Below are 27,896 nucleotides of genomic sequence, written 5' to 3'. Positions count from 1 at the left end.
ATACTCATTTCAGAGAGGTGGAGCATTGAAGAGAGGTTCTACACTCCTGATTTATCTTTAAATAAGACCATAAAGGTGCCACATAATTGTTAGTGAGAACTAATCCACCACGGAGTGTTTAATAGGGCACTGCACCTGCTCCATGCTGACATCAGGTGTTTCACATTTATCCCTTTGCCATGCACCTAGTCAAAACGACCACATGATAAACCTCTGGTCACAGAAGGAAGGAATCAATATCCCCTCAGGGTGCTGCCTGCTTCAGGAAGTCTGCCAGCCTCTGTGAGTGGCAGCAGGAGTTATTCACCCCTCCTAAACAAGGCAAGTAGGTTCCAGCCAGCAAGGCTGGTGCAGACAGTTGGTGAAGCAGAAGACAGTGTAAGGAGCTTCCTGGCCCAAGGAGGAAGCTCTTTAAGAGGCATACTGATACTGCCTGCTCAGCAGTAAAGTGAGAAGCATGAACAGAAATGCTGCTGTCACAACCACACAAACAACAGAGGGTTCAGCAGCAGTGAAGGGTACTGAGATAATTTCACAGTTCACTCACATTTGAAAGCCAGGCTTGTTCCTGTAAGTGTGCAGATTCTGCTTAAGCAAGCAACTTTTACAGAAGCTGTATAATGCCATAAAAAAACCTCTGTGGCTTGGTGCTCTGCCAGGAAGCCACAGGCAGACAGTAAGTACACACAGAAACATTTGCCACCTCCTAGGACAGCCTGGCACGGGGGCAGATTCTTGCAGTCACCTGAGGCAACAAAAAAACCTCACCCTCCATGCTGGAAGTTCTGCAAAGGGAGAACTAAGCACACCTACTTGCCTGGCTGCCTGCTTCACAGCATGATTGGTCTGCATTTTCCCAACTGCCTGCTTAGCAGATCTCACACTTGCTCTCCCGAGTTCACCTCTGTGCTGCACACTAAATCAACTGCACTACATCAATGCATTTCTACTTGTCCCACAGCACAATTAAGAGACATCCAAATGAACATGCCCATGCCATTTATTTCTCAGAAACAAGAAAGTCAAGTTATCTTCTGAGACCTTTCTTGGTTTGATGAGCAAACGACTGCTGCTAGAATGCTTCATACGGAAGATGTCTCCAGGACCGCGGCCAACACTGCATCGGCTGGTTTGGGACGTGCAGAGCCTGGTGCAGAATCTCATCTTGTTACCTCCCAAAGGCAGTCTTGTGCACTGGTCAGATCTTTCAAAGAAGGCTGTAATTGTGCTTTAGGAGAACTTCCCTGCCTGAGGAGGTGGTCCGAGGAAGCCCCCTGCTTGCTTGGTGGCAGCCCGGGAAGGAGCAAGACCAAGCATCTTCTGGATGTTCTGCAAAAACAAGAACAGAAAGGTAGGGTAGTGTCAGACTGTGACAAAGGAGACAAAGAACAAGTACAAGTACAACCTCCCCTCTCATTGCAACAGATTCTCACCTACATAGCCTTACCTGCTATACACCAGACCTCTGTCCCTATTCATACCTTTAGCACAGAGCCAGGCCACCCTCCATAATGGCTACAGTTCAAGCTGGGCCACTCATATCCTCAACAAGTGCCTTATGATCATTAAATCCACATTTTGGTTGAAGGTTCTTCACCTCTGGCTATACACCACAGTCAGCTGGCAGGTACCTCAACATCTCTCCACACAACAGCTCCCTTTGCATTTTCACTGCAGAGCACAGTCAGGAGTAGGTTCTTGACATATGCTCATGGGCAGCACCAAAGCAGCCCTGGGGGTTCACAAGTTCCAGAAACCACTGTTGGTGGTGGCCATCAGAGCCTGAGGGTCTGCAAGCTGGCAAGGAAGGCTCTCTCCTAATGCAGCTGGAATTTGGGTCAGCAAGATGGCAAGCAGAGCGTGTGCCAAGTTCAAGCCAGGAGCTTAGGCACAGAATGAACATGAAAGCTGGTGATGCAGACAGAACAATGCTTCGGTGGAGAAATGCACTCTAACAGGACACATGCAGCAAAAGCCCCAAACTGACTGTTGGGATGACCTCATCTGCATCTGAGCAGGGTGTTTCAGTGGAAAACAACAAACAAGGAAAGAAGTAAGCAGCAGAGCCAGGCACTAGCCAAGAATCACAGAATCACCAAGGCTGGAAGAGACCTCAAAGATCGAGTTCAACCTGTCACCACAGACCTCATGACTAAACCATGGCACCAAGTGCCACGTCCCAGCCCCACTTTAACACCTCCAGGGATGGTGACTCCACCACCTCCCTGGGCAGCCCATTCCAATGGCTAACAACTCTCTCAGTGAGAACTTTCTCCTTACCTCCAGCCTAAACCTCCCCTGGCACAGCTTGAGACTGTGTCCTCTTGTTCTGGTGCTGGTTGCCTGGGAGAAGAGACCAACCCCCTCTTGGCTTCAACCTCCCTTCAGGTAGTTGTAGACAGCAAGAAGGTCTCACAGTGGAATTTTTATATTTGATGCTTTTCATGATTTTTGTGTGAAATTCCTTTTAATTTCTGCAACAGTGCAACTACAAAGAGACAGCAGCTCTTCCAGCTTCATCCTTCACTGCAAGCAACTACAGCTCAAGATGCTGCTCCTGCTGTGCTAGCAAAACAGAGACAACTGATGCAGAGGAAAGAAAAAAACCCAAAACACCAAAAAAAACCCCACCCCACCCCTGTGTCCTCCTCATGTCACCAGCTGTGTCCTGGCTATTGAGACAACAAAAAGAGGAAGGAGAATTCTCTTAAATCTGAGTGTCCTCTCCAGAATAACGGTCAGGATAGATCAGACAACAAGGTCATAATGATCTTAACTTTTAGATCATGGAAGGAAGACAAACTGAAGGGGGAAAGCCAAAAAGGCAGGCAGAGCTTCAGAATTCCACAAGAGCTAAATTTAAAAGAAATGGGAATCATACCAGGTGGAGACTATGGAAAGCTGTGTGGTGCAGCAGACACGCTGGAGGGAAGGGAGGCCATCCAGCGGGACCTTGACAGGCTGGAGAGGTGGGCACAGGCCAACCTCATGAAGTTCAATAAGAGCAAGTGCAGGGTCCTGCATCTGGGTCGAGGCAATCCCAGGCACAAATACAGGCTGGGCAGTGACTGGCTGGAGGGTAGCCCTGAGGAGAGAGACTTGGGGGTGCTGGTGGACAAAAAGCTCAACATGAGCTCTCAGTGTGCACTTGCAGCCCGCAAAGCCAATCAGATCCTGGGCTGCATCAGGAGAAGTGTGGCTAGCAGGTCGAGGGAGGTGATCCTCCCCCTCTACTCAGCCCTGGTGAGACCCCACCTGGAGTACTGTGTCCAGTTCTGGAGCCCCTATTACAAGAGGGATCTGGAGGTGCTGGAACGTGTCCAGAGAAGGGCCACGAGGATGATCAGAGGGCTGGAGCACCTCTCCTATGAGGACAGACTGAAGGAGTTGGGGCTGTTCAGTCTGCAGAAGAGAAGGCTCCGAGGAGACCTAATTGTCGCCTTCCAGTATCTGAAGGGGGCCTACAGGAAGGCTGGGGAAGGACTTCTCAGGATCTCAGGTAGTGATAGGACTAGGGGGAATGGAATGAAGCTGGAGGTGGGGAGATTCAGGCTGGATGTGAGGAGGAGGTTCTTCACCATGAGAGTGGTGAAGCCCTGGAATGGGTTGTCCAGGGAGGTGGTCGAGGCCCCGTCCCTGGGGGTGTTTAAGAGCAGGCTGGATGAGGCTCTGTCCAGCCTGATCTAGTGTGGGGTGTCCCTGCCCATGGCAGGGGGGTTGGAACTAGATGATCCTTGTGGTCCCTTCCAACCCTGAATGAAACTATGAAACTATGAAAGAGCAAGTTTCAATCCACACACAAACATGAAAGTAGAGCAGGGGAACACTTCAAAAGGAACTGCATCAGATTTAGTCCATGGTCCACATAAATTAGCCACTGGTTGACAGCAACTAAATAAGAGCATTTCAGTGTGGGATACTCCTTTGAGTGGTTCCTCTTCTCAGAGCATCCTCAGTTGAAATAGAGAAACAAGAGAAGCAGCTAAGGAACAAAGTCAGCAACACCAGAGGGTGCTGCAGAGTCAGCAGCAAGCAGGACCAGGATCCTACCAGCGTTGTGCTGGTTCACTCCTGTTCGAGATCCTAGCACAGCATCCATGGATGCAAGGAAGAATGCACTGCCTCCTGCCTGGTCCTTTAAGTATTAAGAAAGCAGAGAACTGTGGTGCTGAAGTCTCCACCTGCCTGATCAGTCCCAAGAGGAAGACAGAAGGCAGCTTCTCTGTTTGTGGATTCAAGACTTCAGTCACTTTTAGCATTATCATCATAGAATCATTTAGGGTGGAGAAGAACTTAAGATCATGGAGTCCAGCTTCCCACAGCAGCTCCCTCCCTGCTATGGAAGGCAGGCAGCCTCCTGCACTAGCTGTAAAATATGTTATGCTGGACAGCAATCCTGAAGTCTACATAGTTGGGAACACCAGGCATGGGCAAGGTCCAGAAGAAATCTCTCCTGTCCGCTGTGGGCTGCACTGCACAAGGAAGCTTGTAGAGTCTACCTCCAACACAAACAGGATAACCACCTTCAGGAGCAGGAAGGGAAGCGACTAAGGATCCAAATTTCTCATCTGAGGTGTCCTGAGTTTTCCTTAAATGTCTGCAGGAAGGACAGGAGCTGCTTCTGCTTTTGTCTTCAAACCCAAAAAGGGCAACATGCATACAAGGCAACGAGTGGCTCCAAGCCCAGGCTGCGTGGGAAAGTGCACTCCTGGAAGCAGGGATAATTGTTGGCTCCCCTTCCCACTGGGAAGACATTCCAGAGAGGAGCAGCCTAATCTACAGCTCAGACGTGTGAAAGGGAAGTGAAGATCAGCACAGATTCCTCTTCACAAACAGCACAGGTGAAGGCTGGGAGCTCCGAGACAGGAGCAGGGACAAAGGATGTAACCCTGACATTATGCCTCCCACCCAGCCCAGCAGCAGACTTTCCCAGCTGAAACCCAGCATCTCAAGGACCCTTGGAAGGCCTCTCCCAGCAACCCTCCTCCCTCCAAACAGGAAGGCAGGAGGAACTAGGAGACAGGATTTACGTGCCAGGGAGAGCTGGGAACAGCGCAAAGGAAGTTACTCACGGCGAGCTGACTATTTTGGGAGATGCTGGCCAGGTCACAGGCAGCAAGCTTCCCAGTCACTGTTTGAAGAGTTTATCACCCTCACATGCCTGAGGACCACATGAAGAGACTGCCTGATGCTGCTGTTACCCATCCCGCTAATGTCAGTTTAATCACCATCCAGTCAGTCTCCCCCACCCTCACACACTCCCCTGCATTTCCCTCCAGGTCACTCTTTTCACACACAGGAGTTCCTCTACAGGGACATCTCTCTTCCCTGCCTTTGATCCCTTTGCAGGCAGCTCTGGGATTTAAGGGAAGGCTGATGCATATATGGTCATCTTAGCCTGTTTGCAACCTGTTCCCTGACTTTTGATACATCTCCACTCTTTCTCCTCTTGTGTCAGCAGCAGCAAACCAGACACCAGCTCCCACATCAGCTCTCCTGCTTTGGGCTCACAGCTGTTTTGAAGCTGACTTGGTGAGATTTCCCCTTGTGCACACATAAAACACCAAGGGTCAGGAAGCTTTCACCTCCTCACTGAAAGCACCAAAAGCAAGTCTTTGGCACCATTTTTAAGCCCTTAATTACTTTCTTCCCCTCTCCCAGCAGGCCTCTCACAGCCCTTCAGAGTCCTCTCTCCCATGCTGTTATCACCCAAGTTCTTTCAAACAGTAACAAAGGCAAGAGGCAGGATGCCAGCTATCACAATTTCAGCTCCCAGTTTTCCAAACACTAATGTGGATGGTCTCTACCCTTCCCTTCATGCAGCAAGGAGGAAGAAACTGAGCTGCCTAACAGCTGGAGATCAGCAGGTACACTTAATCACATAGATAAGGCAGCACTATGAAGACTGCAACCTGACACTTCAGAGCAAATCCACCCTTCCCCAAAGCAATAAGGTCATTTCTGCCTCTGCAGGGCCATGAGCATGATCTCTCAAGCACAAGGGCAATCCATTGTTCCCCAGAATTTCTCTTGAAAGCCCAACTCACTACAAGCAGCTCAGCATTTCTGCCCAGAACCAGCCTGGACCATCACTCAGTTCATCCTGTCTACTTATTTCACAACAGGAACCATCAGGAAATGCCCACAAGTAGAACTAACCACAGGAATTCTATTTTGGGACAAAAACAAATGAATCTAGGGGGGGATTTTTCAGCAAGGGAGTTCCCCCAGCAAGCCAATGGCTGCAAAAAAATCCTGCTGACAGTGCTTTCTAGTTACTAGAAAGAAGGGACTTTTCATCTAACAGGTGAGTAACACAGAGCAGAGCCAGGTAAAGTTGCCTGAAGGAACAGCATCAGACCACAGTACCCCAGGAATTCAGGAAGATGATCCTAAGAGCTAGAAGAGTCTCACCTACAAGTGTTTCAATATCAGGCTGGATTGAGGCTTTATGTAACCTGGTCCAGTGGGAGGTCCCTGCCCACAGAAGGGGAATTGGAACCAGATGATCTTTAAGGTCCCTTCCAACCTCAACCATTTTGTGATTCCTTTAAGGTGCTAAACACCGCTTCAGTTACTGAGAAGTGAAACAAGAATTGTCTTGCAGCAAAGAGAATAAGGAAGCCCCTGATCTTTGGTACTCTGAACCTAGCCCTGCCTGGAGTGAACAGTGGGCCAAATGACCTCCAGGTGACCCTTTCAACATGACATTCTACAATTCATGATCTGCTTTCACACAGATCAGACACAGATCCATTTCAATGCAAGGACCCAATACAGAAGGCTATAGAGAATTTGATTCACTAGGTGTGGACTCTGTGACTAAAGGAATGCTCTAACATTAAGCTGCTGCCATCAGCTCATCCAAACTTCTGACAGCAGCTGGCACAACACACCACTTCCCTTTGCTGATCTACTTTAAGCTTTTCTATGTCCCTCAGCACCCCTGAGGAAAAGCAAAAAGCCAGTCAAGGAGAAAAGCATCAAGAATCCAGGAAGTGAATCAAAGAAAAAGGGAATGTAAACGCAGATAAGTTGCAGCTAGTTGCACCAGCACTCAGCCAACCCCCAGAGTCTATTAACTTATCCCCAGCACCCTCTGGGGAAATTTGGCAAAGTAGACTTCTGGTTGCACTGAGAAGGTCCACTTGTCTTCACTAGCCATTCTGCCACTTAAGCTGCTAGTGATTCTCTCTGAACAGGCACTTCTTTCCCTATCCTCACTGGTTCTGCTCTCATCCAAAAGATGTGACCAACCAGCTTTGCTGGGGAGCTACTCTTGACATCATAGCAGATCCCCATTTTATGTCAATCCCTCACACTGGAAGAGACTCAACACTAAAGGTGAAGTTCTTCAGACTGACAAAAATCAGGCAGTCAGTAAAACCAGGAAGGGCAAAGTCAAAAGAACAGGTTTAACCCTTTCCTCATTTTCTTGCAGAACTTCAAGCCACTGAGGAAGCTTCCCCTGAAAATGCTATACTTCCTTCTCCTATTACTGCAAAAGTCACAATTACTAAGAGGCAAGACTGAGCCCAGAGAGTGGTGGTGAATGGTGCCACATCCAGCTGGCGGCCAGTCACCAGTGGTGTGCCCCAAGGATCAGTGCTGGGCCCTGTGCTCTTTAACATCTTTATTGATGATCTGGATGAGGGCATTGAGTCCATCATCAGTAAGTGTGCAGATGACACCAAGCTGGGCGCAAGAGTTGATCTGCTTGAGGGTAGAGAGGCTTTGCAGAGAGACCTCGACAGGCTGGACAGATGGGCAGAACCCAACGGCATGAGATTGAACACATCCAAGTGCTGGGTTCTGCACATTGGCCACAACAACCCCATGCAGTGCTACAGGCTGGGGTCAGAGTGGCTGGAGAGCAGCCAGGCAGAGAGGGACCTGGGGGTACTGGTCGATGGTAGGCTTAACATGAGCCTGCAGTGTGCTCAGGCAGCCAAGAGGGCCAGTGGCATCCTGGCCTGCATCAGGAACAGTGTGGCCAGCAGGAGCAGGGAGGTCATTCTGCCCCTGTACACTGCACTGGTTAGGCCACACCTCGAGTACTGTGTCCAGTTCTGGGCCCCTCAGTTTAGGAAGGATGTTGACTTGCTGGAACGAGTCCAGAGAAGAGCAACAAAGTTGGTGAGGGGTTTGGAACACAAGCCCTGTGAGGAGAGGCTGAGGGAGCTGGGGTTGCTCAGCCTGGAGGAGACTCAGGGGTGACCTTATCACTCTCTACAACTACCTGAAGGGAGGTTGTAGACAGGCTGATGATGGTCTCTTCTCCCAGGCAGCCAGTACCAGAACAAGAGGACACAGTCTCAGGCTGCGCCAGGGGAGGTTCAGGTCGGATGTTAGGAAGAAGATCTATACAGAGAGAGTGATTGCCCATTGGAATGGGCTGCCCGGGGAGGTGGTGGAGTCGCCGTCATTGAAGGTGTTCAGAAGGAGACTTGCTGGGGTGCTTGGTGCCATGGGTTAGCTGTTTGGGTGGGTTGGATTGGTTGATGGGTTGGACACGATCTTGAAGGTCTCTTCCAACCTGGTTTGGTTTATTCTAATAAAGGTTTATTCTAATAAAGACTTAGAAACTGGCTTCTGATAGAGGCAGTCTCTTGGTATGGCAATCCACAAGGCTATCAGACATGCACACCTAAAGAATGAGCCCTCTTCTGCTAATTCTGTCCAAGCACCCTGGTGCAAGTCTCTGGTCAAAGTCTTCCACACTGGTTCAGGCCAGTGGCTGCTTCTATGATCCCCATCTAGAGCTGCTTTGAATCTGAAGCACAGGAGTGAAGGCAAACACAGAAACCACAAACAGACAAAGTTTGTATGCAAGAAACTGGACAGCTGTAATAGGCTCTTCTTGGAGATGTGCTTTCCCTGCTGGAGGCACGCAAGACACAGCAAGGTACTCACCTGTCTGATAGACATGGTGCAGAGAATGTAGAGGAAGATGAAGGAGCAGTCAGTGTAATCCTCACCCAGAAGGTTGCGGTGGGAGATACCTTGGATGTATGAGAGGGGGATAAATGGAAGCTTTGCTACCACTCGGCCATCAAATCTGGAAGAGAGCAGAAAGAGAGATCACAACTTGGGACAGTAAGAGTGTTTGGCTACAGAAAGAACAAGTGAGCATCTTCAACAGGCCACTGGAGCAGACAAGATCACACACAAGCCTAAAAAGCTATGCTGCCTTCTCCAGCCCACCTGAATATATATTAAGCCTCCCTCCTCTCACAAAACCCTCCATCCAGTCATCCACAGGGTATGTGGCTGCCCTCAGTATCAGGTTTAGCATAGTCAGAGACAGTGTTTCATGGTGTTTGAACTGAACACCCAGACAAGCTGTCAGTTCATAAAAATCTTGGTGTTTTGCAGTTTACTGAAAAGTCAAATTTTGCAGATCACTTCCCAGAACACAGTCAGCACACGAACAAAAGATGGATGACTACTGCCCTGCTGGACTGCACTAACTGCAAGCAGATGGGCTCTGCTTTAAACAAAAGAGCATTTTTACTTTAAGCAGAACATGAATCTTTTCTGGAGCAGCAATACTTTTCAGCACAAGAAGGATGCACAAGAGAGCCATCCACAGAATGGCCTTTGACAGCCTTCTCTGCCTTAGCTCTGAAGACAAAGGCAGCGCAGGGGCGGGATGAGACCGCATATTCCAAATGAGCTATTCTGCTTCTGGAACTCCTCCAGGTTCACATTCCAGGGCATCAAGCAGAGTGTGAATTCTGGACAGTTTGCAAAGATTTCTCCCAAGCCAGACAGTTGACCTGATCTTTTGAAGTGAGCGTGTACGACGCCTCATCAGCATGTGCATATCTGGATGTTATTTTCTCTGCGTGTGCTGATTTTCTAGCAGGTGTTTCTTGTTTCAAGAGCTCCTCAACGAGCGTCCTTTCCTGTGGAGATGCATTCACACAGCCACAGCTCAAACACACGCCAACTTTGTTTACATCTCACAGGCAGTTTGGCAAAAGAGCTAGGAACGGATGTTTATCCCCCTGTAACATCCCCCAGCGGCTTAAAATGCTGCGTTATTCCTGCTGTGACAATGACAAGTACTTCAGCAGTAGGACCCCGAGGTAGCTGCTTTTAACTCCAGCAGGTTTTTGTAGCTGTCATGAGGAGGCACTGAAATGCATGGCTCTGAGCAAGGCTGAGAATTCACTGTGTTAATAAGTTCATGACAAGAGACAAACTGAGACACACAGAAGCTTGATTTCTCCCCCAGGAGAAATCCCATCTGCTTGGAGGCCACCGCCGCTACGCCTCTCACCGCCCTAAGTTTACCTTCTGAGACACAACAGTCATTCAGCTGCTCATCTTCAGCACAGCATTTTGCAAGGATGGTTAAGAACCAGCCTTCTTGACACATGTCGTTCCAGCATGATCCACCCTGCTGCCCCATTACCGCTGACGGCGCGAGAGCGTGCCGGTCAACACAGGAATTTCCATTTTGGCTAAGCTGGCACTTGGCAGAGGTGCCCAGCCACAAAGCAGCTGTGTATGCATAGTTACTTGTCCAAAGGTCAGCACATCATGCTACTTCCATGCAATTCCTGCTCCTTTTGACCTCCAGAGCAATGAACTCATTCAAGAACAGGAAAGGCGAGCAAATGAGGCTACAGCCACTGCAGGTGTGAGCCACCCTTTTCCTCCCACACCCACATGGAAGCCCTGCCAGTAGCAGCTTCCCGGAGAGAGCCTAAGAGCCTCCTGAATTCACAACTGTAGAATAGAATAGGAATAGAATAGGAATAGAATACCAGACCTTCAAGATCATTGCATCCAACCTATCATCCAATACCACCTAATCAACTAAACCATGGCACCAAGCACCCTATCAAGTCTCCTCCTAAACACCTCCAATGATGGTGACTCCACCACCTCCCCAGGCAGCCCATTCCAATGGGAAATCACTCTCTCTCTGTAGAATTTCTTCCTAACCTCCAGCCTAAACCTCTCCTGGCACAGCATGAGACTGTGTCCTCTTGTTCTGGTGCTGATTGCCTGGGAGAAGAGACCAATCTCCACCTGAAACAAGCAGCTGCTCTTTATGCCATGGCAAAAGAATGACAGTATGTAAGTGAGAACTACATCAAATCCAGCAGCTTCAGGCAGTGCAGGTTCAACCCACCAAGCTGCTGTCCATATATAAGTGCACCTGTTACCTTCTACTGAGACCAGGAGCAAAAAATTAACTATCTAGCCCCAAAGGGCAGACAAGCAAATCTATAGATTTTAATTCAGTAGCTGCAGCTATTAGCAAGAAAGCAATTTCCTTTAGAATTCTCATTGAGCTCTCTGGATACTCCTGCTGTTCATATTCCCTCTAGGGAAAGGGGCAGTTAAAGGAAAGATATGCCCAAAAGCTTCCTGTCAACTCTGTCTAGTAGTGGGGCCTCTGTGGGCAGGAACCCTCAACACAGGAACAAGACAAGTAAACTTGGTGGCCTTAGAGAAGAAGAAACCAATAAACTGGGGTTTTTTTAGGTTAATATCTATGGAAGGAAGAGCCACATAGGATTATACCAAAATCAATTCCTTCCTAAAAGCTCTTAACGAACTTACAGTCCTGTAAAACCTATGAGTCACAGCCTACTCTGAACTGCCTTTTCTCATGCCAGGAAAGCGGGCAGAGAAAGGTGGGATTTTTCTGGGGGCTGAGTTTTTATAAGGGGCAGGGTTCTTTGTTGTGGTTTTGGCTTTTGTTTTTCTAGTCTGATTGAGGGGCAGAGGTGGTGGTGTTTGTATTGCACCCAAACAGCTAGGCAAGCACTTCAAGGCCTCAGGTGCAGCACTATAAATCATCCACAGACACCGTGTGGCTGGGCACATGACTCATGATTGCACTTCATCCCTGCTCAGGGCTGCAGTGACAGGAGACATTAGTGACTCAAGATTGCACCCAAATTTGAAAGTTCTTCAGCACTGTGCTCCTCTGCTCAGTGTCACAGCATTCCAGAGAATGCTAGATGCTGAAGTCTGACTAAGCTGAATGAATAGTCCACACAGTGGCACTTCTGTTATTCGCAATTTATCCGCCCACAAATCTGCAGTAAAATAACAACTGACAGTATCCTAGGGACTGCCAGCACACAGGCCAGAGGTTTTGGTGCTCAAGAATGCAAATTCCTGTTTGCAGGACAAATACATTGCCCAGATACAAAGCAGTCCCCCAAAGATTACACCAAGCCATACTCCAGGAAGCTCACATTTGAAAGACTGAGTCAAGTGTTGAAAGTCAAGCAGAGCCTTGCAGTTTTGCTATCTGTAACCATGCAAACCAGCTGGCTTTATTTTGTCTCTTTAAAACTGAACCTATCCCAGATGTGGGTTTTTTTAAAGCAAAGGAATATTAGAGTCCATGCCTGGCCCTGTTAGTATCTACCTTAAGTAGAACAACAACAAATTCTGCAGTCATAGCTCATTTCTACGGGCAAAAGAGCTGACCCAGTTTTGCTTGCAGGAGCATTCTTTGGCCACGCTATTATAGCCCAGCCAAAAAAAGCTGAAGAATGTTGCTGCTTGCCTGACATCTACCAAACTTGCCCTAATAAAGATGTTCCCAAGAAGAAAGGGTAGTAGAGATTAAATGAAAATGGTTTAATTGGACTGCATTCAGCATGCAGCATTCCCCCATGAGCAGAACAAGTGTGTGGTCACCAAACAACAATTATCTTTGTATGAAATACTGATCTGTTTTATACAGGTTAGTGATGGTTCTTGGAAGGACTCTGTCACTGTAACACTTCAGGAGAATATATTCACAATGAAAATTTATGCAAGATGCAGGAAGTTGATACTTACATGGAGTTAAACATTCCCATCAAGGCGGTGAAGCAGAAACCAATGGCAAGCATGGATTTCATCCGAACCTGCAAGTAGAAAGACCAGAGACAATCAAGACAACAGGCCTGCTCTGAAGCATTATGAGATCACACCTTTAAGAGCAGGCTTTATACAGCATCACTGGAGAAGGAAAGAAAGATACCCAAAAGGCCCAAGGAGTTGGAAAAGTGACTGGAGAAGTCCCCCCAAAGAGGAAGTTAATCAACAGCTGGGTACAAAGACTGCCAGAGTGGACCACTGATGTGAAGAGCTGCTTCAAGGCAAAGAAAAAGTGCTCAAGAATTGTCCTGTTACCTCCCACAGGTTGTTTTTCACTTTAAACCTATGCAACCCATCAGCAGGAGATCGCTAGGAAGACATAATTTAGCAGGGGAAGTCAGGCAAATTAACTCTACTTTGAAAACATCATGGAAGACCAAAAGATGAAAATAGCTACGGCTGGGCATGAGACGAGGCAGTGACTGATGGAGAACTCTGTGGCTCATTCTGAAGTCTGTAGCTGCTACAGACAATTCTGAAAGGCTTATCAGTAGAAAAGCTGCTACATCTGCCAACTGAACAGTCTTTCTGCTGGAAAGCTGAGTGAAATCTTCAGCAGTCAGGACTGCCTTTAATTTTCTCACCATTGACAAGTCTCTGTTGTTATTCTTCAGTTTCTCTTCTTGCCTCTCTGTAAATACCAAAACAAGAACAGTTATAATCAGTTATTACCAACCTAGAAATCAGAGTGTTTTCATTTCCAGGAAGGCTTAACCTCCTTGGCTCTCCACACAAACAACACTTCCAAAACCAACTCCAGCTTTCTCTGCCAGACAGTACAAAGTGAAAAAGTGTACACAGTCAACGACTTCTCCATCACAGCAACATGCAGCAAAGCAGACACAAAAGAGGAGGAGGCTAGAACCACACAATCAGCACTTTGGAAAGAAACATACAGAATGCCAAATCTGCTGACTCAACCAACTGACACAGTGCCACAGCCACACTGCCACAAAACAATGGCAGTGCCTCTATCCCACCCCTCTGAAAGACAGCAGTCCCAATTTGCTGCACACCAGGCTCATCATTAGAAATACATTCTATCAGGATTTCACCTGGGAGGTGGCAGAAGGGACTCCAAAACACAGAGCTGAGAGCTGTAACTCAGCCAGGTTAACATCCTGCTGGTCTTGGTAATAAATCTGGGACCCTTGTCACACCTCAAACATTCTCCAAAGAGGAAAGATGGTTTCTACATCAGCAATGTGTTACTATGCTGTGGATATAATACTTTAAAGATACTACCTTGGAAATGTGATCTGTTCAAGTCACCACAAACTTCCAGTTTTCTGAGAGTGCATTTTCCATGCCCCTCACTACAGGGCTACTCTAGTGTGATCTTATCTCATTAGCTGAAGGTCAGCTGAGCACAGAAAGAGACACAGCCGTCCAGGCGGACTGAAACAGACTGACACACAAACTCAACTAAAGTTGCATTCCCACTGATCTACCAATAAAATTCGTTTAGAACCATCTTTTCTTTCCCTTTTCACACCAAAACATTCAGCCAGAGTGTTTCACTAACTGTCCCTTTCTTAAAGGTGTAGCCTAAAACGGTCACATCTGGTCTCAAGTGTTATCCACCACCTGCCACCGTTCCTGTCCCATGTCCCCATTATCCCTTGGACACTGTACTGCTCTCAGACTGAGAATCCAGAGGGGCAGCCACTGCTTGGAATCAACACCTAGCTGAGGTAAGGATGTGAACAATGAAGCAATGTAAAAACAGTGCAGGGTCCTGCATCTGGGTCGAGGCAATCCCAGGCACAAATACAGGCTGGGCAGTTACTGGCTGGAAAGCAGCCCTGAGGAGAGAGACTTGGGGCTGCTGGTGGAGAAAAAGCTCAACATGAGCTCTCAGTGTGCACTTGCAGCTCGCAAAGCCAATCAGATCCCGGGCTGCATCAGGAGAAGTGTGGCCAGCAGGTCGAGGGAGGTGATCCTCCCCCTCTACTCAGCTCTGGTGAGACCCCACCTGGAGTACTGTATCCAGTTCTGGAGCCCCTATTACACATGTCTAGAGAAGGGCCACAAGGATGATCAGAGGGCTGGAGCACCTCTCCTATGAGGACAGACTGAAGGAGTTGGGGCTGTTCAGTCTGCAGAAGAGAAGGCTCCGAGGTGACCTCATTGTGGCCTTCCAGTATCTGAAGGGAGCCTACAGGAAGGCTGGGGAAGGACTTCTCAGGATCTCAGGTAGTGATAGGACTAGGGGAAATGGAATGAAGCTGGAGGTGGGGAGATTCAGGCTGGATGTGAGGAGGAGGTTCTTCACCATGAGAGTGGTGAAACCCTGGAATGGGTTGTCCAGGGAGGTGGTCGAGGCCCCGTCCCTGGGGGTGTTTAAGCCCAGGCTGGACGAGGCTCTGGCCAGCCTGATCTAGTGTGGGGTGTCCCTGCCCATCGCAGGGGGGTTGGAACTAGATGATCCTTGTGGTCCCTTCCAACCCTGAATGAAACTATGATACAACAGTGTGAGTGAAGAGAGGGGTGATGCAGAAGGACTACCAAGGGCTATCCACCATGTGAGTTGCCCAGTGGGTCCCTGCTGAAGTTTAAGTACAGGCGGCCCACAGCACAGAAGCTGAACAGTTATCTTTCAAGGCCCTGCTAAATACAGGAACTTGTGGTGTTATGAAAAGCAAGAGCAACATCCCAAACCAGTTTCTGAAGAGCCCTCATTGCTATTTACAGTTGCTTCTAACTACAAACCACCCCCCAGCAGGAACTTTCCACACACCTGCTTCCTGACCCAGGTGAAGAGTTTTGTTCTGGGAAATTTCATTAGCCACAGGCCAGCTCTTTAGGAATCCCATTTGGCACAAATAGTTGTTTTTTCCCCTCTGCTGCATACCTAACCATCTATTTAGATGGGTAAAGGTCACACTGGGATAAAGAATACAGCCCTGATCCCCTGATACACCTGACCTCCTTCTCACCCATTTCTACAAATTCAAAACAAAGGGGCTCTGGTTGTCCTCTCACCTTACATAAGTGCTGTGCTCCTGCTCAAGTCAGACATAAGCAGCATTTAGGTACTTTGCTATACAGCTAGGTAGAGGCACAGAGGACAAGCACCACCCTGGAGTCCAAAATCATCATCATCATCTGCTCATGGGAACACAAACCACAAGGACACAGCAATGATATCTGCCAGCACTGGGTTTGGTTGGTTGGGGTTTTTTTGTGTGATTTTGGTTTGCTGCCTACCTAGCACTCATGTGGACTCCAGGGAATGCCACTGTCTCTCCTTCTAGGAGCACACAGATGCAGAAAGCAGTAGCAAAGTTTCATCCAACAGTCACATTCCTTAAGCTGAAATGCCACAAGGGTGCACCGTGATGTTGGAGGTGTTCTACTTCAACAGTGTGGAAGGCGATTTAGAATCTCTATGAATGAAGCTGATTCACTTCACACTTAAAAGTTTGATAAGCAGTCAACAGCAAATTAAGCTTTCCCAGGCAACTTTCACCCTACCTTCTTGTGCATGTGCATAAGGGAAGTCATTGTGCCCCTGTACTCTGCATTGGTTAGGCCGCACCTTGAGTCCTGTGTCCAGTTCTGGGCCCCTCAGTTTAGGAAGGACATCGAAATACTTGAACGTGTGCAGAGAAGGGCAACAAGGCTGGGGAGAGGCCTTGAGCACAAGCCCTGTGAGGAGAGGCTGAGGGAGCTAGGATTGTTTAGCCTGGAGAAGAGGAGGCTCAGGGGTGACCTCATTGCTCTCTACAACTACCTGAAAGGTGGTTGTAGCCAGGAAGGGTTTCTTGTCTTCCCCCAGACAACCAGCACCAGAACAAGGGGACACAGTCTCAAGCTGCACCAGGGGAAGTTTAGGCTCGAGGTGAGGAGAAAGTTCTTCACAGAGAGAGTTGTTAGCCATTGGAATGTGCTGCCCAGGGAGGTGGTTGAGTCATCGTCCCTGGAGGGGTTCAAGAGGGGATTGGACGTGGCACTTGGTGCCATGGTCTAGTCATGAGGTCTTGGGTGACAGGTTGGACTCGATGATCTTTGAGGTCTCTTCCAACCTTGGTGATACTGTGATAAATCACTCCCTAACACAACCAAGTAATGTCATGCACACAGCCCTTGCCTTATTCTTTGCACAAAACAGATGGAAACTGAGGCAGGTCTGTACCACAGCTGTGACTTATCTTTAAAGCCTCAGTTCACTCTAATTTGGTTTTCTTTTAACAGAATGGCAAGACTTAAAGGAAACCCATCTCAAACAAATTGGCTGTTACCACAATGCTACATCTTGCAGAATGATTCAACATCCAGCAAATTACTGGAATCAGAGATTTCAAAAGCACTTAACAGCTGTAAGTCATTTTTCTGGGGGTCCAGCTTGACATTTAGGGACTGATTTTTCACCACTAAGAATTCAGCTTTGCCTGAAAACAAATGAGATACTGAAAATATGCAGCATTTGCAAGAAAAAAGAAAACACAACCAAACCAAACCCTCAACAGCAACAAAAAAAAAAGAAACCCCACTCTCAGTATCTTACTCTTGGCCAGCAAGCACCAGAGCAAACAAAATCAGTGGTCATTTCCTTCGTTCTGTTCTTAGTCCCTTTGTGCTTTGTTGATTCATTTGCAAAACAAGATTATTTCAGTGTGTAAAAAACACCCTGGTGGAGCATCTGAATTCCTCAGATTCTACTGTTTATTAGTTTAGTCCAAACACAAGTAAAATATTCCCTGCTAGGGGACACAGCTTGGGTGATGCCCTGCAAAAAAAACCCAAGTCACTGCCACGCTCTTAAGAGTGGACCGTGTGTGACAGCAACAGGCAACATTAAAATGCAGCCTTATTCCTCCCCCTTCCCCAAGCAGCATTTATCCTGTGCAGGGATTGTTCAAGATTAGGAACTGAAAATGCAGAGGAGGAAGAATTTTGGCTCCTGTCCTCTCAGAAGTCTAGCGACAACAGGTTTCATACCTAGGAAGAGTTGTTTGAAGAGCTGTTTATACTTATCCCCAAGCTTTGTACAGATCAAATGACTAATCCAGCTACCTGGTGTTACAGAGGAATTAGGAAACCAACTCCCAGGAGCTCTCAAAAGTGTTCCTGCCACAATTTCTGTAATAATTTAACAGAGCTGTGCTGCACGTTTGACTTTAGAGTCCTGCAGATAACAGAACTCTCTAAAGGGCCACGAGGAGGATCAGAGGGCTGGAGCACCTCTCCTGTTAGGGCAGACTGAAGGAGTTGGGGCTATTCAGTCTGGAGAAGAAAAGCCTCTGAGGAGACCTTATTGGGGCCTTCCAGTGTCTGAAGGGGGACTACAAGAAAGCTGGGGAGGGAGTTTTTAGGGTGTCAGGTAATGATAGGACCAGGGGGAATGGAACAAAAATAGAAATGGGTAGATTCAGATTGGATGTTAGGAAGAAGCTCTTCACCATGAGGGTGGTGAGACACTGGGACATGTTGCCTAGGCAGGTGGTGGAAGCCTCACCCCTGGAGGTTTTTAAGGCCAGGCTGGATGTGGCTCTGAGCAACCTGATCTAGTGTGAGGGGTCCCTGCCCATGGCAGGGGGGGTTGGAACTAGATGATCCTTGAGGCCCCTTCCAACCCTAACAATTCTATGATTCTAAAGCTCATATCCATTAAACACCCACCACGTTGCTGTAGCATAACTCTACTTTAAAAAGTTGCCTTTACCCAGACTGACAATGAAAAAAACACAGAAAAAGAAATCACTACCTAAAACTGAGCAAAACTCATTTATCAAACTCTAAATAAACCCAAGCACAGTTAATGAGCAAACATCTTCAGCTCTGAAACAAGAAGAATAGGATAGGATAGGATAGGATAGGATAGGATAGGATAGGATAGGATAGGATAGGATAGGATAGGATAGGATAGGATAGGATAGGATAGGATAGGATAGGATAGGATAGGATAGGATAGGATAGGATAGGATAGGATAGGATAGGATAGGATAGGATAGGATAGGATAGGATAGGATAGGATAGGATAGGATAGGATAGGATAGGATAGGATAGGATAGGATAGGATAGGATAGGACTGGAAGAGACCTTCAAGATCATTGAGTCCAACCCATCATCCAACACCACCTAATCAACTAACCCATGCAACCAAGCACCCTATCAAGTCTCCTCCTGAACACCTCCAGTGATGGTGACCCCACCACCTCCTCGGGCATCTGCAGAAGTCACAACCATGCAGTCACACAGCTACTGCAATCTGACAGTGCACTGCAGCAAAGAGCTTTGACAACAGGTCACAACAGTCATGGATATAAAGATTTAAACCAGAGAAACAGGCAACCAGTGCAGAAAGAAGTGCTGCTCCTCTCTGTGATGCTGCCTTTCTCTGTGTCTGACCAAAACCAGCCAGAGACTAGATGTCTCATGTCTTAGAGGAGTAAGGCAAACATGTTCATACCCCAGTCATAAGGCCAAGAATCAGCTCTAGCGCCAATTTAAATATGCAGGTTTGAAAGGAAGGAAGGGCTATTCACTTCCACAAGTGGCTCAACTTTCCCCCCTGCTTGGGGCACCATGCTCCTCTTCCAGTCTTACCTATTTTCTTTTTCTGCTGTCGGCCTGCTGATTCAGTTATTGTTTCCTTCTTCTTTTCCACTGAAAAGAAAGATACTCCATTTTTGCATGGGCACATAACTGCTCCTTTCCCACATAAAATATTTCACTCCTTTAGAAAGCAGGGGCACAAAAAGAAGGTAAGAATGGTAAAGAACATATTCAGCATCGAGTTATAAACTATCCAAGCTGACTCCACAAAGCACTTGGAAATAACAACAAAAGCATTCAAACCCTAGGATGAGATATCAGAATATTTAAAGGGTTAATTTAACACACTGTCAAGAGCCCACTACATTGTTAACTGAGAAATCTGGGGGCAATTCTGGCTCAAATGCTGATTTGTCATTAGTACTAGGCAGCACTTTTGATGAGTGTAATGAAAAGTGCTTTGTGGCAAGCTCTGCTCCTGACGATCTGCAGTGGGAAGCAGAATAAAGAGAAGCCTGTGTTCTCCTACATCCCTTCCTCACAGGCAGGCATTCTCAGGGGAAGTGCTGCCCAAGCAGTAGGCCACAGCCTCTCCATTCTTCATTTAATTAGCACTGAAGCATTTCCAATGTTTTTAAGTAGAAGCCTAAGCTCCAAATTACTAAACTCCCAAATCAGACACTCACCGAGCGTCTGCAACCAACCACCACTGCAGCAAAAAAGGCTAACACAAAGCCAGCAGAGTGATCCCAGTAACTGGGCTGCTCTCCTGCTGATAGCAAGAGCAGCTTTTCCAGGAAGGAAGATGTGAATTGAAGAACAAGAGTACTGCAAGAAGTGAGGATGACAAAGCATGGCTAAGGTCTAACAACAGCTAAGAGCCCTTCTTAACTCTAAGCTCTAGGTATCTGTACTAATCAATAGACTTGTCTCCTTATCACTTTAGAGACCTGAGCATTAGAGCTTTTCTCCCACATGAAGTACAGTCTCAGCACTGACCTAGCCTCGATTTCAAAGCCCAGCTGAAATGAAGGCAGCTAGACTCACAAGTCACACCAGGATTTGTAGTGCTACCTTCTGAAATGCCTGTGGTATGTGAGTAAGTCACAGCTGCTGAGAAAACCACAGCGACTCAGACAAGATACCTAAACACCATCTCCTGTGGTAACACAGTAGGACACTTGTTTTTTTTTTTCAAAGAACAGGCATATCTCTGGTGGGCAGGCAAGCACAAGGGGAAAAAACAGGGAAGTCTGCTCAGAGGGAATGCTGGAGAGAGGTGCCAGAACACCCAGCACACTTAGTCCACACAGAACGCTTCCTCCATAACCTTAAGACAAATCCAGCTAGGGGATCCTGATCAGTCCATCCCAACCACAGTACATATAATTTCATGGCCCCCAACTCTAAATCCAACTGGAGAACATTCTGACTATCTAAAAGTCTATCTATTGCTTCCAGCCCAAACAAGAGGGCTCCTCCAGACCTCAGCTTCACTCCAGACACTACCAGTGAGAACAAAAAATAACTGTCAGGCAGTCTCCCAAACCTGTCCCTGGGAACACAGGACACAACACAGCAGCAGTTCCAGAGCTAGCTTTCAGCCTTGCAAATTCACCGCTATATGTATCCCACACCACTTTCTGTAATCTCTGCAGCAGTCTGGGACCTGTGCCTCTCAGACTAAGGACTGTGAGTAACAAAGCCTGCTCAAGCGCACCACTTGGCCCGTTTGTTTCTGCCAACGGTCCTAAGGATTGCTACGACTCTCATGGGAGAGCTTAAAGGTCTCGAATGTGTTTTTTCCTGTTTCAGATGTGTTAGATAACAGTTGAGAGGTGTGGCTCAAGTGGTCCACTTTGCAAGTTGTCAGTTAGCCATCAGGTTACCCAGCTGTCCTTCTTAGCACAGGAGGGGAAAACAAACAAACAACAAAAATCAAAGCTGAATTTGTAGCAACCCCTTATTGTTTTACTTTTCTGTTGCTGTTGGGAGGCGAGGAAACAAACACTGAGGTTAAAAGCTAACTGAGATACACGAACCTTAGACCTTTCCCTTCACGGATAGCCTAGATATCAGGAACGCTACAAAAACAAACAGCATTAAACTCTTAGAGCAATCATCAAGCCCCAGAGATTAAACCCTAGTAAGTGCTTTTGGAGCTCCACACAGCACACGCATACTTAGGACACTAAGTTTTCTGCTGGGTTTCAACTACTTCTCTAACTACTACTTCTGGGGCTAATTCTACTCTACTCGCTTTTGCCAGCCAAGTGGGATTAAAGTGAGGCAGGCAGAGATGCAATCCCCATCTGATACCACCGTGATGACAAAAGCTCATCTCTTAAAAGCTCTGACACAAGCATGACTAACTTCAGATCATCAGTTTATTTTGCCCAGGGGAAGGCTGGACTAAGATAGACTGGAAAGAGCACCCAGTGACAACAATGTTCTCTCACACACTCAGAGAGTGCTGACATCATGGTGAAATATTTTTAAGGTAAAACCATCTCATGTTTGACCCCAGTCATTGTGTGCTCTCTTACGGCTGCAGCTTATGTAGGGTACATACAAGGAGTTTGAAAGGTTAGATGAATTTCTCCTCTGCTTCTTGGCTTCTGATACAGGCAGGTCTTTGCTCAAGCCCTCCCATCATTCCTCTTAACATTTGATGCCTATCTTCTACCTGCTCATTGTCTGCTCCCTGTTTCCTTCCTCCCTCCCCCATCCCTCATTCATCCCCTCCCAGACCTCTCATATCTCCTCTGTATGGAAGTAACCTGGGGCATTATTTCCTAATGATTTATATTTGTTTCCATTTTACACAAGCATAATTTGTTTTTCTATTGCCTAATAACTCAGACCTTTCTACCATGACTTTGCCCTTACTCATCCTCCACCACTAATCAACACTTTTACTCTGCATAAAAGGCTTTCCTCTCATTCATCATTCAATGCTATTTTTTTTTCTTGCTACAGATCTCAAATTCTCCACAGCCCTTGAAAAGAAGAAACTACATCTCTGAACTTGTTTTAGGCATCTAAAGGAATCTAAAGACACTGGCTGCTCATCTTCAGAAAAAAAAGGATGTCAGCACTGACCTCTTACTTCCCCCCTACCCCACATTAAGAAGGGAGGCAAGTCACACAACACCATATGTTTTTGCACTAACTTTCCCTCCAGGAAGACACAAATGAAGAACAAAAGTCAACCCTCTCAGTACAGATTTGTGTAAGTTTTAACATCAGGCTCCTTATAAATCCAATCTGAAGAAGGATCTCTCCTTCAGCAGAGAAGGCAGCAGGAATTTCTCCAGACTCCATTCAATTTGACACCTGCTAAAGCACAATCTAACAAGAGCAGCAAGACACATTCTCTAATGGCTGAAGACTACTTACATTTCTTGCTCTGTTTTTCCACTTCAGCCTTTAATCTCTTGTATTTGTCTGTTCGGTATACCAGCACCCAAGTGATACCTGAAACAAACACTCAGCAAGTAAGTAGGTAAACAAAGACCTCCCACAAAAATAGGGACACAAGTTAGCAAATACATATGCACAATACACAGCATGCCTACAAACACACATCATAATATAGAAAAAGTGCCAAAAATCACCAGAAAGCTGCAGTGCCACTTTCCTTCCAATCCCCTTTTCAAGTTCCATGTGGCAATGGTGTCTATAACACAAATGCCTCTAGCAGTTATCAGCTGTCTGCTGGATATTGCTGTTTGGGGGGACTTGTTTCCTTCCTTTATGCTAATATTTACTGGCTGTTGCTCACCTTAAAACCAGAAGTTGATGAAGGCAACAAAAACTTGTGTGTGTTTTGCATTTTTATAGCACCTCATTAAGGCTTGAGGAGTAATTCTTGCTCCTGCCAGGGCCTGTCCCTTACTAGTAGCACATTTTGAAAAGGCAAATAGAGGTATTAGGCTAGAAGAGAATCAAGAGAATCTCCCCTCTAACTCTCTGCATTCAAACATGATCAAAACAAGTTGTGCCCCAATCACAGAACCAGTAGCTTGTGACCAGCTTAATCTGAGCTCCCACCCAAAGCTTTCCCCCCCCCCCCCCCACTTTATTTGGCTTTGATTTGACAGCAAGGCTGTACTGCTGAGCCCAAAAGGTAAACATCTGCAGAGATGGGAATGCTGCAGATATGTCTGAGGTCAACACAGCTTCGTGCTGTGAAAGGCAATGGGCATGTACACCATCTAACCCCAAATGCAATGCTTTAGGGCTCCCAAAAAGAAGTATCCTATCATGCCTGGGATTCTCCCTGCCTTTGAATGCCTACAAACAGTGTCTTGTCGATTTGAAGATAGAGCTCAGTGCCACAGAAAGGATGCAGGCTTTGACTGTAATTACCCCAAATGGTGTCTATACAGCCTGTCCTTAAAAAGCAGCACCTAGTTCAACTCCTTATCATTTCAAAACCTTTTTTTGAGGAGCACCGGTCATCATCGTTGGGAGTTCAGGTGCTTTGTCACACATCCTTTCCACTGCTACAGAAAGTCACCTGTGTCCTCTCTCAGGCACATTTAAAACTGCTCTCCATCTTCCCACTGCCTTCCTCCTTCTAGACTAAACAAACCCAGCTTTGCATCACTGAGCAGTTCTGTTCAAGAGTCCTCCGAAGTGCTCATACCTGCCGCAGCTGGCCCCGAATAACTGAACTTCGTTTCCCGCCCTCTCCTTCCAACATCCACTCTCCCTTCCTTTCTGCCCATCATTCTGAACAACCCCAAACCCCTTAACCCCCTAGCGCTCAGGGCCGACGCGGCACAGGCGAGAAGCGGCCTCCTGCCAGCCTCCTTCCAACCGCATCCGAGCCGCTCCAGGCCTTCCCGCGGACCGGGCAACCGGGCCAGGGCCGGCTCCAAGGTCTCCCCGCTCGGCCACAGCCCAACAGGAACAGGCCTCACGGGGCGGCGCCGCCGCAGCCCGACACTCACCCTCGGCGAGCAGCGCGGTGCACACGGAGATGAAGACGATGAGAAGGGTGTCAGCGAACATGGTGCTCATGGTGGTGCCAACACCCCCCTAGCCCGGTAACGCCGCCGCGCTCCCGGAAGCAGACTCCCACCACCCGGAAGCTACAGGAGCCACGTCGCCTAGCAACAGCCGGAAGCCAGGACAGACACTTCCTGGAGCTGACGGCTGCCAATCCCCGCGGCGCTGGTAGAGAAGCCGCGGGAAATGCGAGGGGCGGGGCAACGACGAGCAGACGCTGCTCTGATTGGGCGAGGCGGTTGCCAATGCTGGCGGCGGGGCGCCGCCCCTCCCGCTGGGCCGGAGGGTCGAGACCTGACAAGACACTTGGCGAGCGGGGCCGAGAAGGGATGTTTTCCTTCCTGCGGCTGGAGAAGCCGTCCTCCCGTCCCAACACTCCCTAGATCCCACACACCTGGGTCTGGTGGTGTGCAGGGCCCGCCCTGCTACCTTGCCAGGCCGCGGTTCCCCGCACGGCTCCCTCTGAGCCACTCCGAGGCCCTTTCCAGGGGAGCATCCACAGGGAGTTTGCTTTTGTTGAACATAATCCTCGCAGTCAAGAAAGGATTGGCTTGGAGCAGCCTTTCAGGTTTCTAAAACCGTGCCCAGGATCAATTTGCCGATGGCTTGCATATCTTGTTAGTGCAGAGCGGTGGGAGGCATTTTTGGGGATCAAATATTTACCAGAACTGTTACCTGCCCTTCATCAGGATTCGTTGGTGGCCCAGACAGCCAGAAGCAGAGCACTGCATTCAGTGATTCAGAGGGTTGGAAGTCTCTGGGAGAGGGAGGTAAATCTTCCAAGTTGCTCCATGTGTATTAAACATTCGTGGGTGGGACAACACTAAGGACACTAAGGAGGACAAAGAAATAATGGCAAGGATTTAGCAGGGAGAGTAATTGATTTTTATTGAGGCTCCGGTGATTACACCTGGAGCAACAGAACTAGACCAAACCACAAGTTCTAATGGAGTAAGGAGACCTAGAAAGCAGAAATACAGAAAAAGAAACAGGGCAGGCAGGGAAGGGCAGGTTTGTTCCAGTCCTTGCGTAACAGAGGAGTTTGCCATCAGCAAAGAGTGATGCACTGTGGGATTACATGTGCAGAGCTGGGTGAGAAATAAGGCAAGCAAAGAGCCCTGGCAATGCCCTTAAACACTGTTCAGAAAGACGCAGTTCAGAGAAGGCAGCACAAGTAATAAGTGAGGGTGTGAGGTTAGACAGCAAACAACTGAACAGAGCCTGATGACATTTTCATACACGGAAACACAAAAGCTACATGTGTGCACAGTGAGTCAGGCGTCACTGAAGGCTGCAGCTAAGCACCCTCTGTGCCCCAAGGGAGATCCCAGTGATGTGTTCAGGCACAACAAGCTTTCTGCAACACTGAGGGAGAACTCGGAGCAGAGCCTGGCGGTGAGCAACAGGAGTTCAGTGGGAGTGAGAGCCATGGAGGAGACAGGGATGAAATGAAGGACCAATGGATATTTCAGTTTAGGGTGAGCAGCAGGAAGATACAGCTGATGATGTGGCAGGACCCATGACAGTATTTTGTGCCCTGCTGTGTGCACCTCATGCACTTGGTTGTATGCCATCCTCTGCCCTCTCTCCTTTCTTTAGAGCTCCCTAGCATTCCTGGCTGTAAGGTGTATCAGTATCAGTCAAGGCAGTGTTTGGAAATGGTTTATCTTATACCACTATGGGAAATTATTCACACCCTCCCTATTGGTTATTGATACTCGGCATGGTCGTTCAGATACAGAACACTTGGGTGGCAGAAGGTAGGCCAGGAGGAGATGGTCAGTGACATGAACCTCTAGGGTGTACACACCTTGAACTGCTGGTCGAGGTGTCATAGGGTCTTTGTAATTTCATCCTGTCACATTGAGTCACACCAGGATCTTTATCAGCAGGTTTGGGTTTTTTCAGACAACAGAAGGCATATCTATCTCTGTGGCATTTCCTTTCTAAAACAGTATTCTGTGCTTTGATCAGCATGTAAAGGACAGATGAAGAGTTCAGTGCAGTTTGAGTCAACCTAACAAGCCTGGACAAGGAGAAAAAGGAAAACATTGTACATAGCTCTGGACTGGCCTGAGTTAGGAGTCAGTGCAGTTGTCAAACATTCTAGATACTGCAGAGGTAATTTATGGGGGAATTTATGGAAGCAACCTCAAACCCAGATTAGAGGAGAGACATGTCCAAACATTTCACATAGTGAAGTCTCCAGGCTTGAAGTAAACAAAAAAAAGTATGTTAGTGACTGGCAGCTAGGAAGAAGAATGTGTAAAATTTTCAGATAAATTTTGAGGAAAACATCTAAAACTTAACTGGGACTTGAATTTGATTCACTTGCCGTTGACAGCTCTGGCCTGCTTTTGAGAGAGCTATTAATCTGATCTTTGCAAGTTCTCCTTGTGTTCTGTATAAATAAGCCTTGAATATCCTTAGCTCATACTCCTTGAGGGCCCATCAAGAGGGAATTACTTACCCTTCCCTCTACAAGAGTGTCTGCTCCTGCCACATGTCAAACGTCTGGCTTAGAAGGGGAAACAGACAAAATGCCACCATGGGCATCCTGCAGCAATGCTCACCTCTGAGTCAAATGGACAGCACAGCCTGAAACAGCTTGAGCACAGCAGAGGTTTTTATCTGTCCCCAAGCAGGGCAGCAGAGAGGCTGGCAGCAGTGAGTGCTGGCATGGGGAGAGCCAAGTAACCTGGAGGTCACAACATGCTGAAGGGGGTTTGCCGTTCAAATATGGGTGTGTTGGTGTGGGGGCAAGAAAGAAGAGCTGTGTCTCTTGGGACCTGTCAGTGCATGCAGGAGCCATGCCCAGGGTCAGCCCTTGGAAACTGGCATGGAGCTGTGGGAATCCACTGGAATTCATCCCTGCAGGAAGTTCTTATCTGTATATAGCAATTCCTCCCTTGGCACTGGCCATGTGTGGTGCCATGCTCCCATGCTGCAAGCTGCAGCCCTGGGGCCACAGATGGAATTGGGAGTGGTAGGCAGAGAGGGGCCACTCCTTCCTAGGAGATCCTCTCTCACATCCTGTGTGATGAGGGCTAGGATGTGTGATCTGCTTGGCAAACAGTTCCACACCTGTTTCACTGTACTGCTGTGGGAAGCTAAAAACCTCACTGAAACTTAGAATCCTGTGAAGAGAGCAGGGGAGGGACTCCAGGGCATCTCTTAGGTCTTCCACTGCCCCAACACACAATCAGCTCTTCTAAAAGGCTTCTATACAGGAGCTTGCCTAGCTTACTTTTTTAAAGCCTCAGCAGTGGACAGTTCCAGAACTTAATCATAACCTAGTCTAGTTGGCAATGTCCCTGCTCTTGCAGGGGAGTTGGACCAGATGACCATTGAAGGTCCAGTCTGACCCAAACCAGACTGTGATTCTCACCCCTAAAAATGCCCCTGAGCACACATCCTGAATTGCAGTTTGATCTGGCAACATTTTGTTACAATCCCTGTGGCTCAGAGACACCTATTCC

At 47.7% G+C, this 27,896-nt stretch overlaps 1 protein-coding gene across 1 annotated transcript; it reads right to left on the bottom strand.

Moving 5' to 3' along the window:
- Window positions 1-982: 982 nt before the first annotated feature.
- Window positions 983-24,503, bottom strand: TMCO1 (transmembrane and coiled-coil domains 1). The gene is made up of 7 exons (XM_068141502.1): window positions 24,360-24,503; window positions 22,801-22,878; window positions 19,453-19,512; window positions 13,485-13,531; window positions 12,820-12,887; window positions 8,914-9,058; window positions 983-1,329 (listed from the first exon to the last, which is right to left on the bottom strand). Exons 1-7 carry the CDS (start codon window positions 24,427-24,429, stop codon window positions 1,231-1,233), a joined length of 567 nt encoding a protein of 188 aa, XP_067997603.1. The 5' UTR covers window positions 24,430-24,503; the 3' UTR covers window positions 983-1,230.
- Window positions 24,504-27,896: the final 3,393 nt, after the last annotated feature.

Source organism: Melanerpes formicivorus, unplaced genomic scaffold (genome assembly GCF_026170545.1).
Source record: "Melanerpes formicivorus ecotype bairdi unplaced genomic scaffold, bMelFor1.0.p_v2 SCAF_7, whole genome shotgun sequence".
Lineage (NCBI taxonomy): Eukaryota > Metazoa > Chordata > Aves > Piciformes > Picidae > Melanerpes > Melanerpes formicivorus.
This window is presented reverse-complemented; position numbering and strand designations above follow the sequence as displayed.

Coding starts and splice junctions, on each gene's coding strand:
- TMCO1 (XM_068141502.1), bottom strand. CDS start 24,429: ATGAGCACCATGTTCGCTGACACCCTTCTCATCGTCTTCATCTCCGTG. Junction 13,532..19,452: donor ACAGCAGAAAAAGAAAATAG/GTAAGACTGGAA, acceptor TGGTATTTACAG/AGAGGCAAGAAGAGAAACTG. Junction 9,059..12,819: donor ATGGGAATGTTTAACTCCAT/GTAAGTATCAAC, acceptor GCTCTCTTCCAG/ATTTGATGGCCGAGTGGTAG.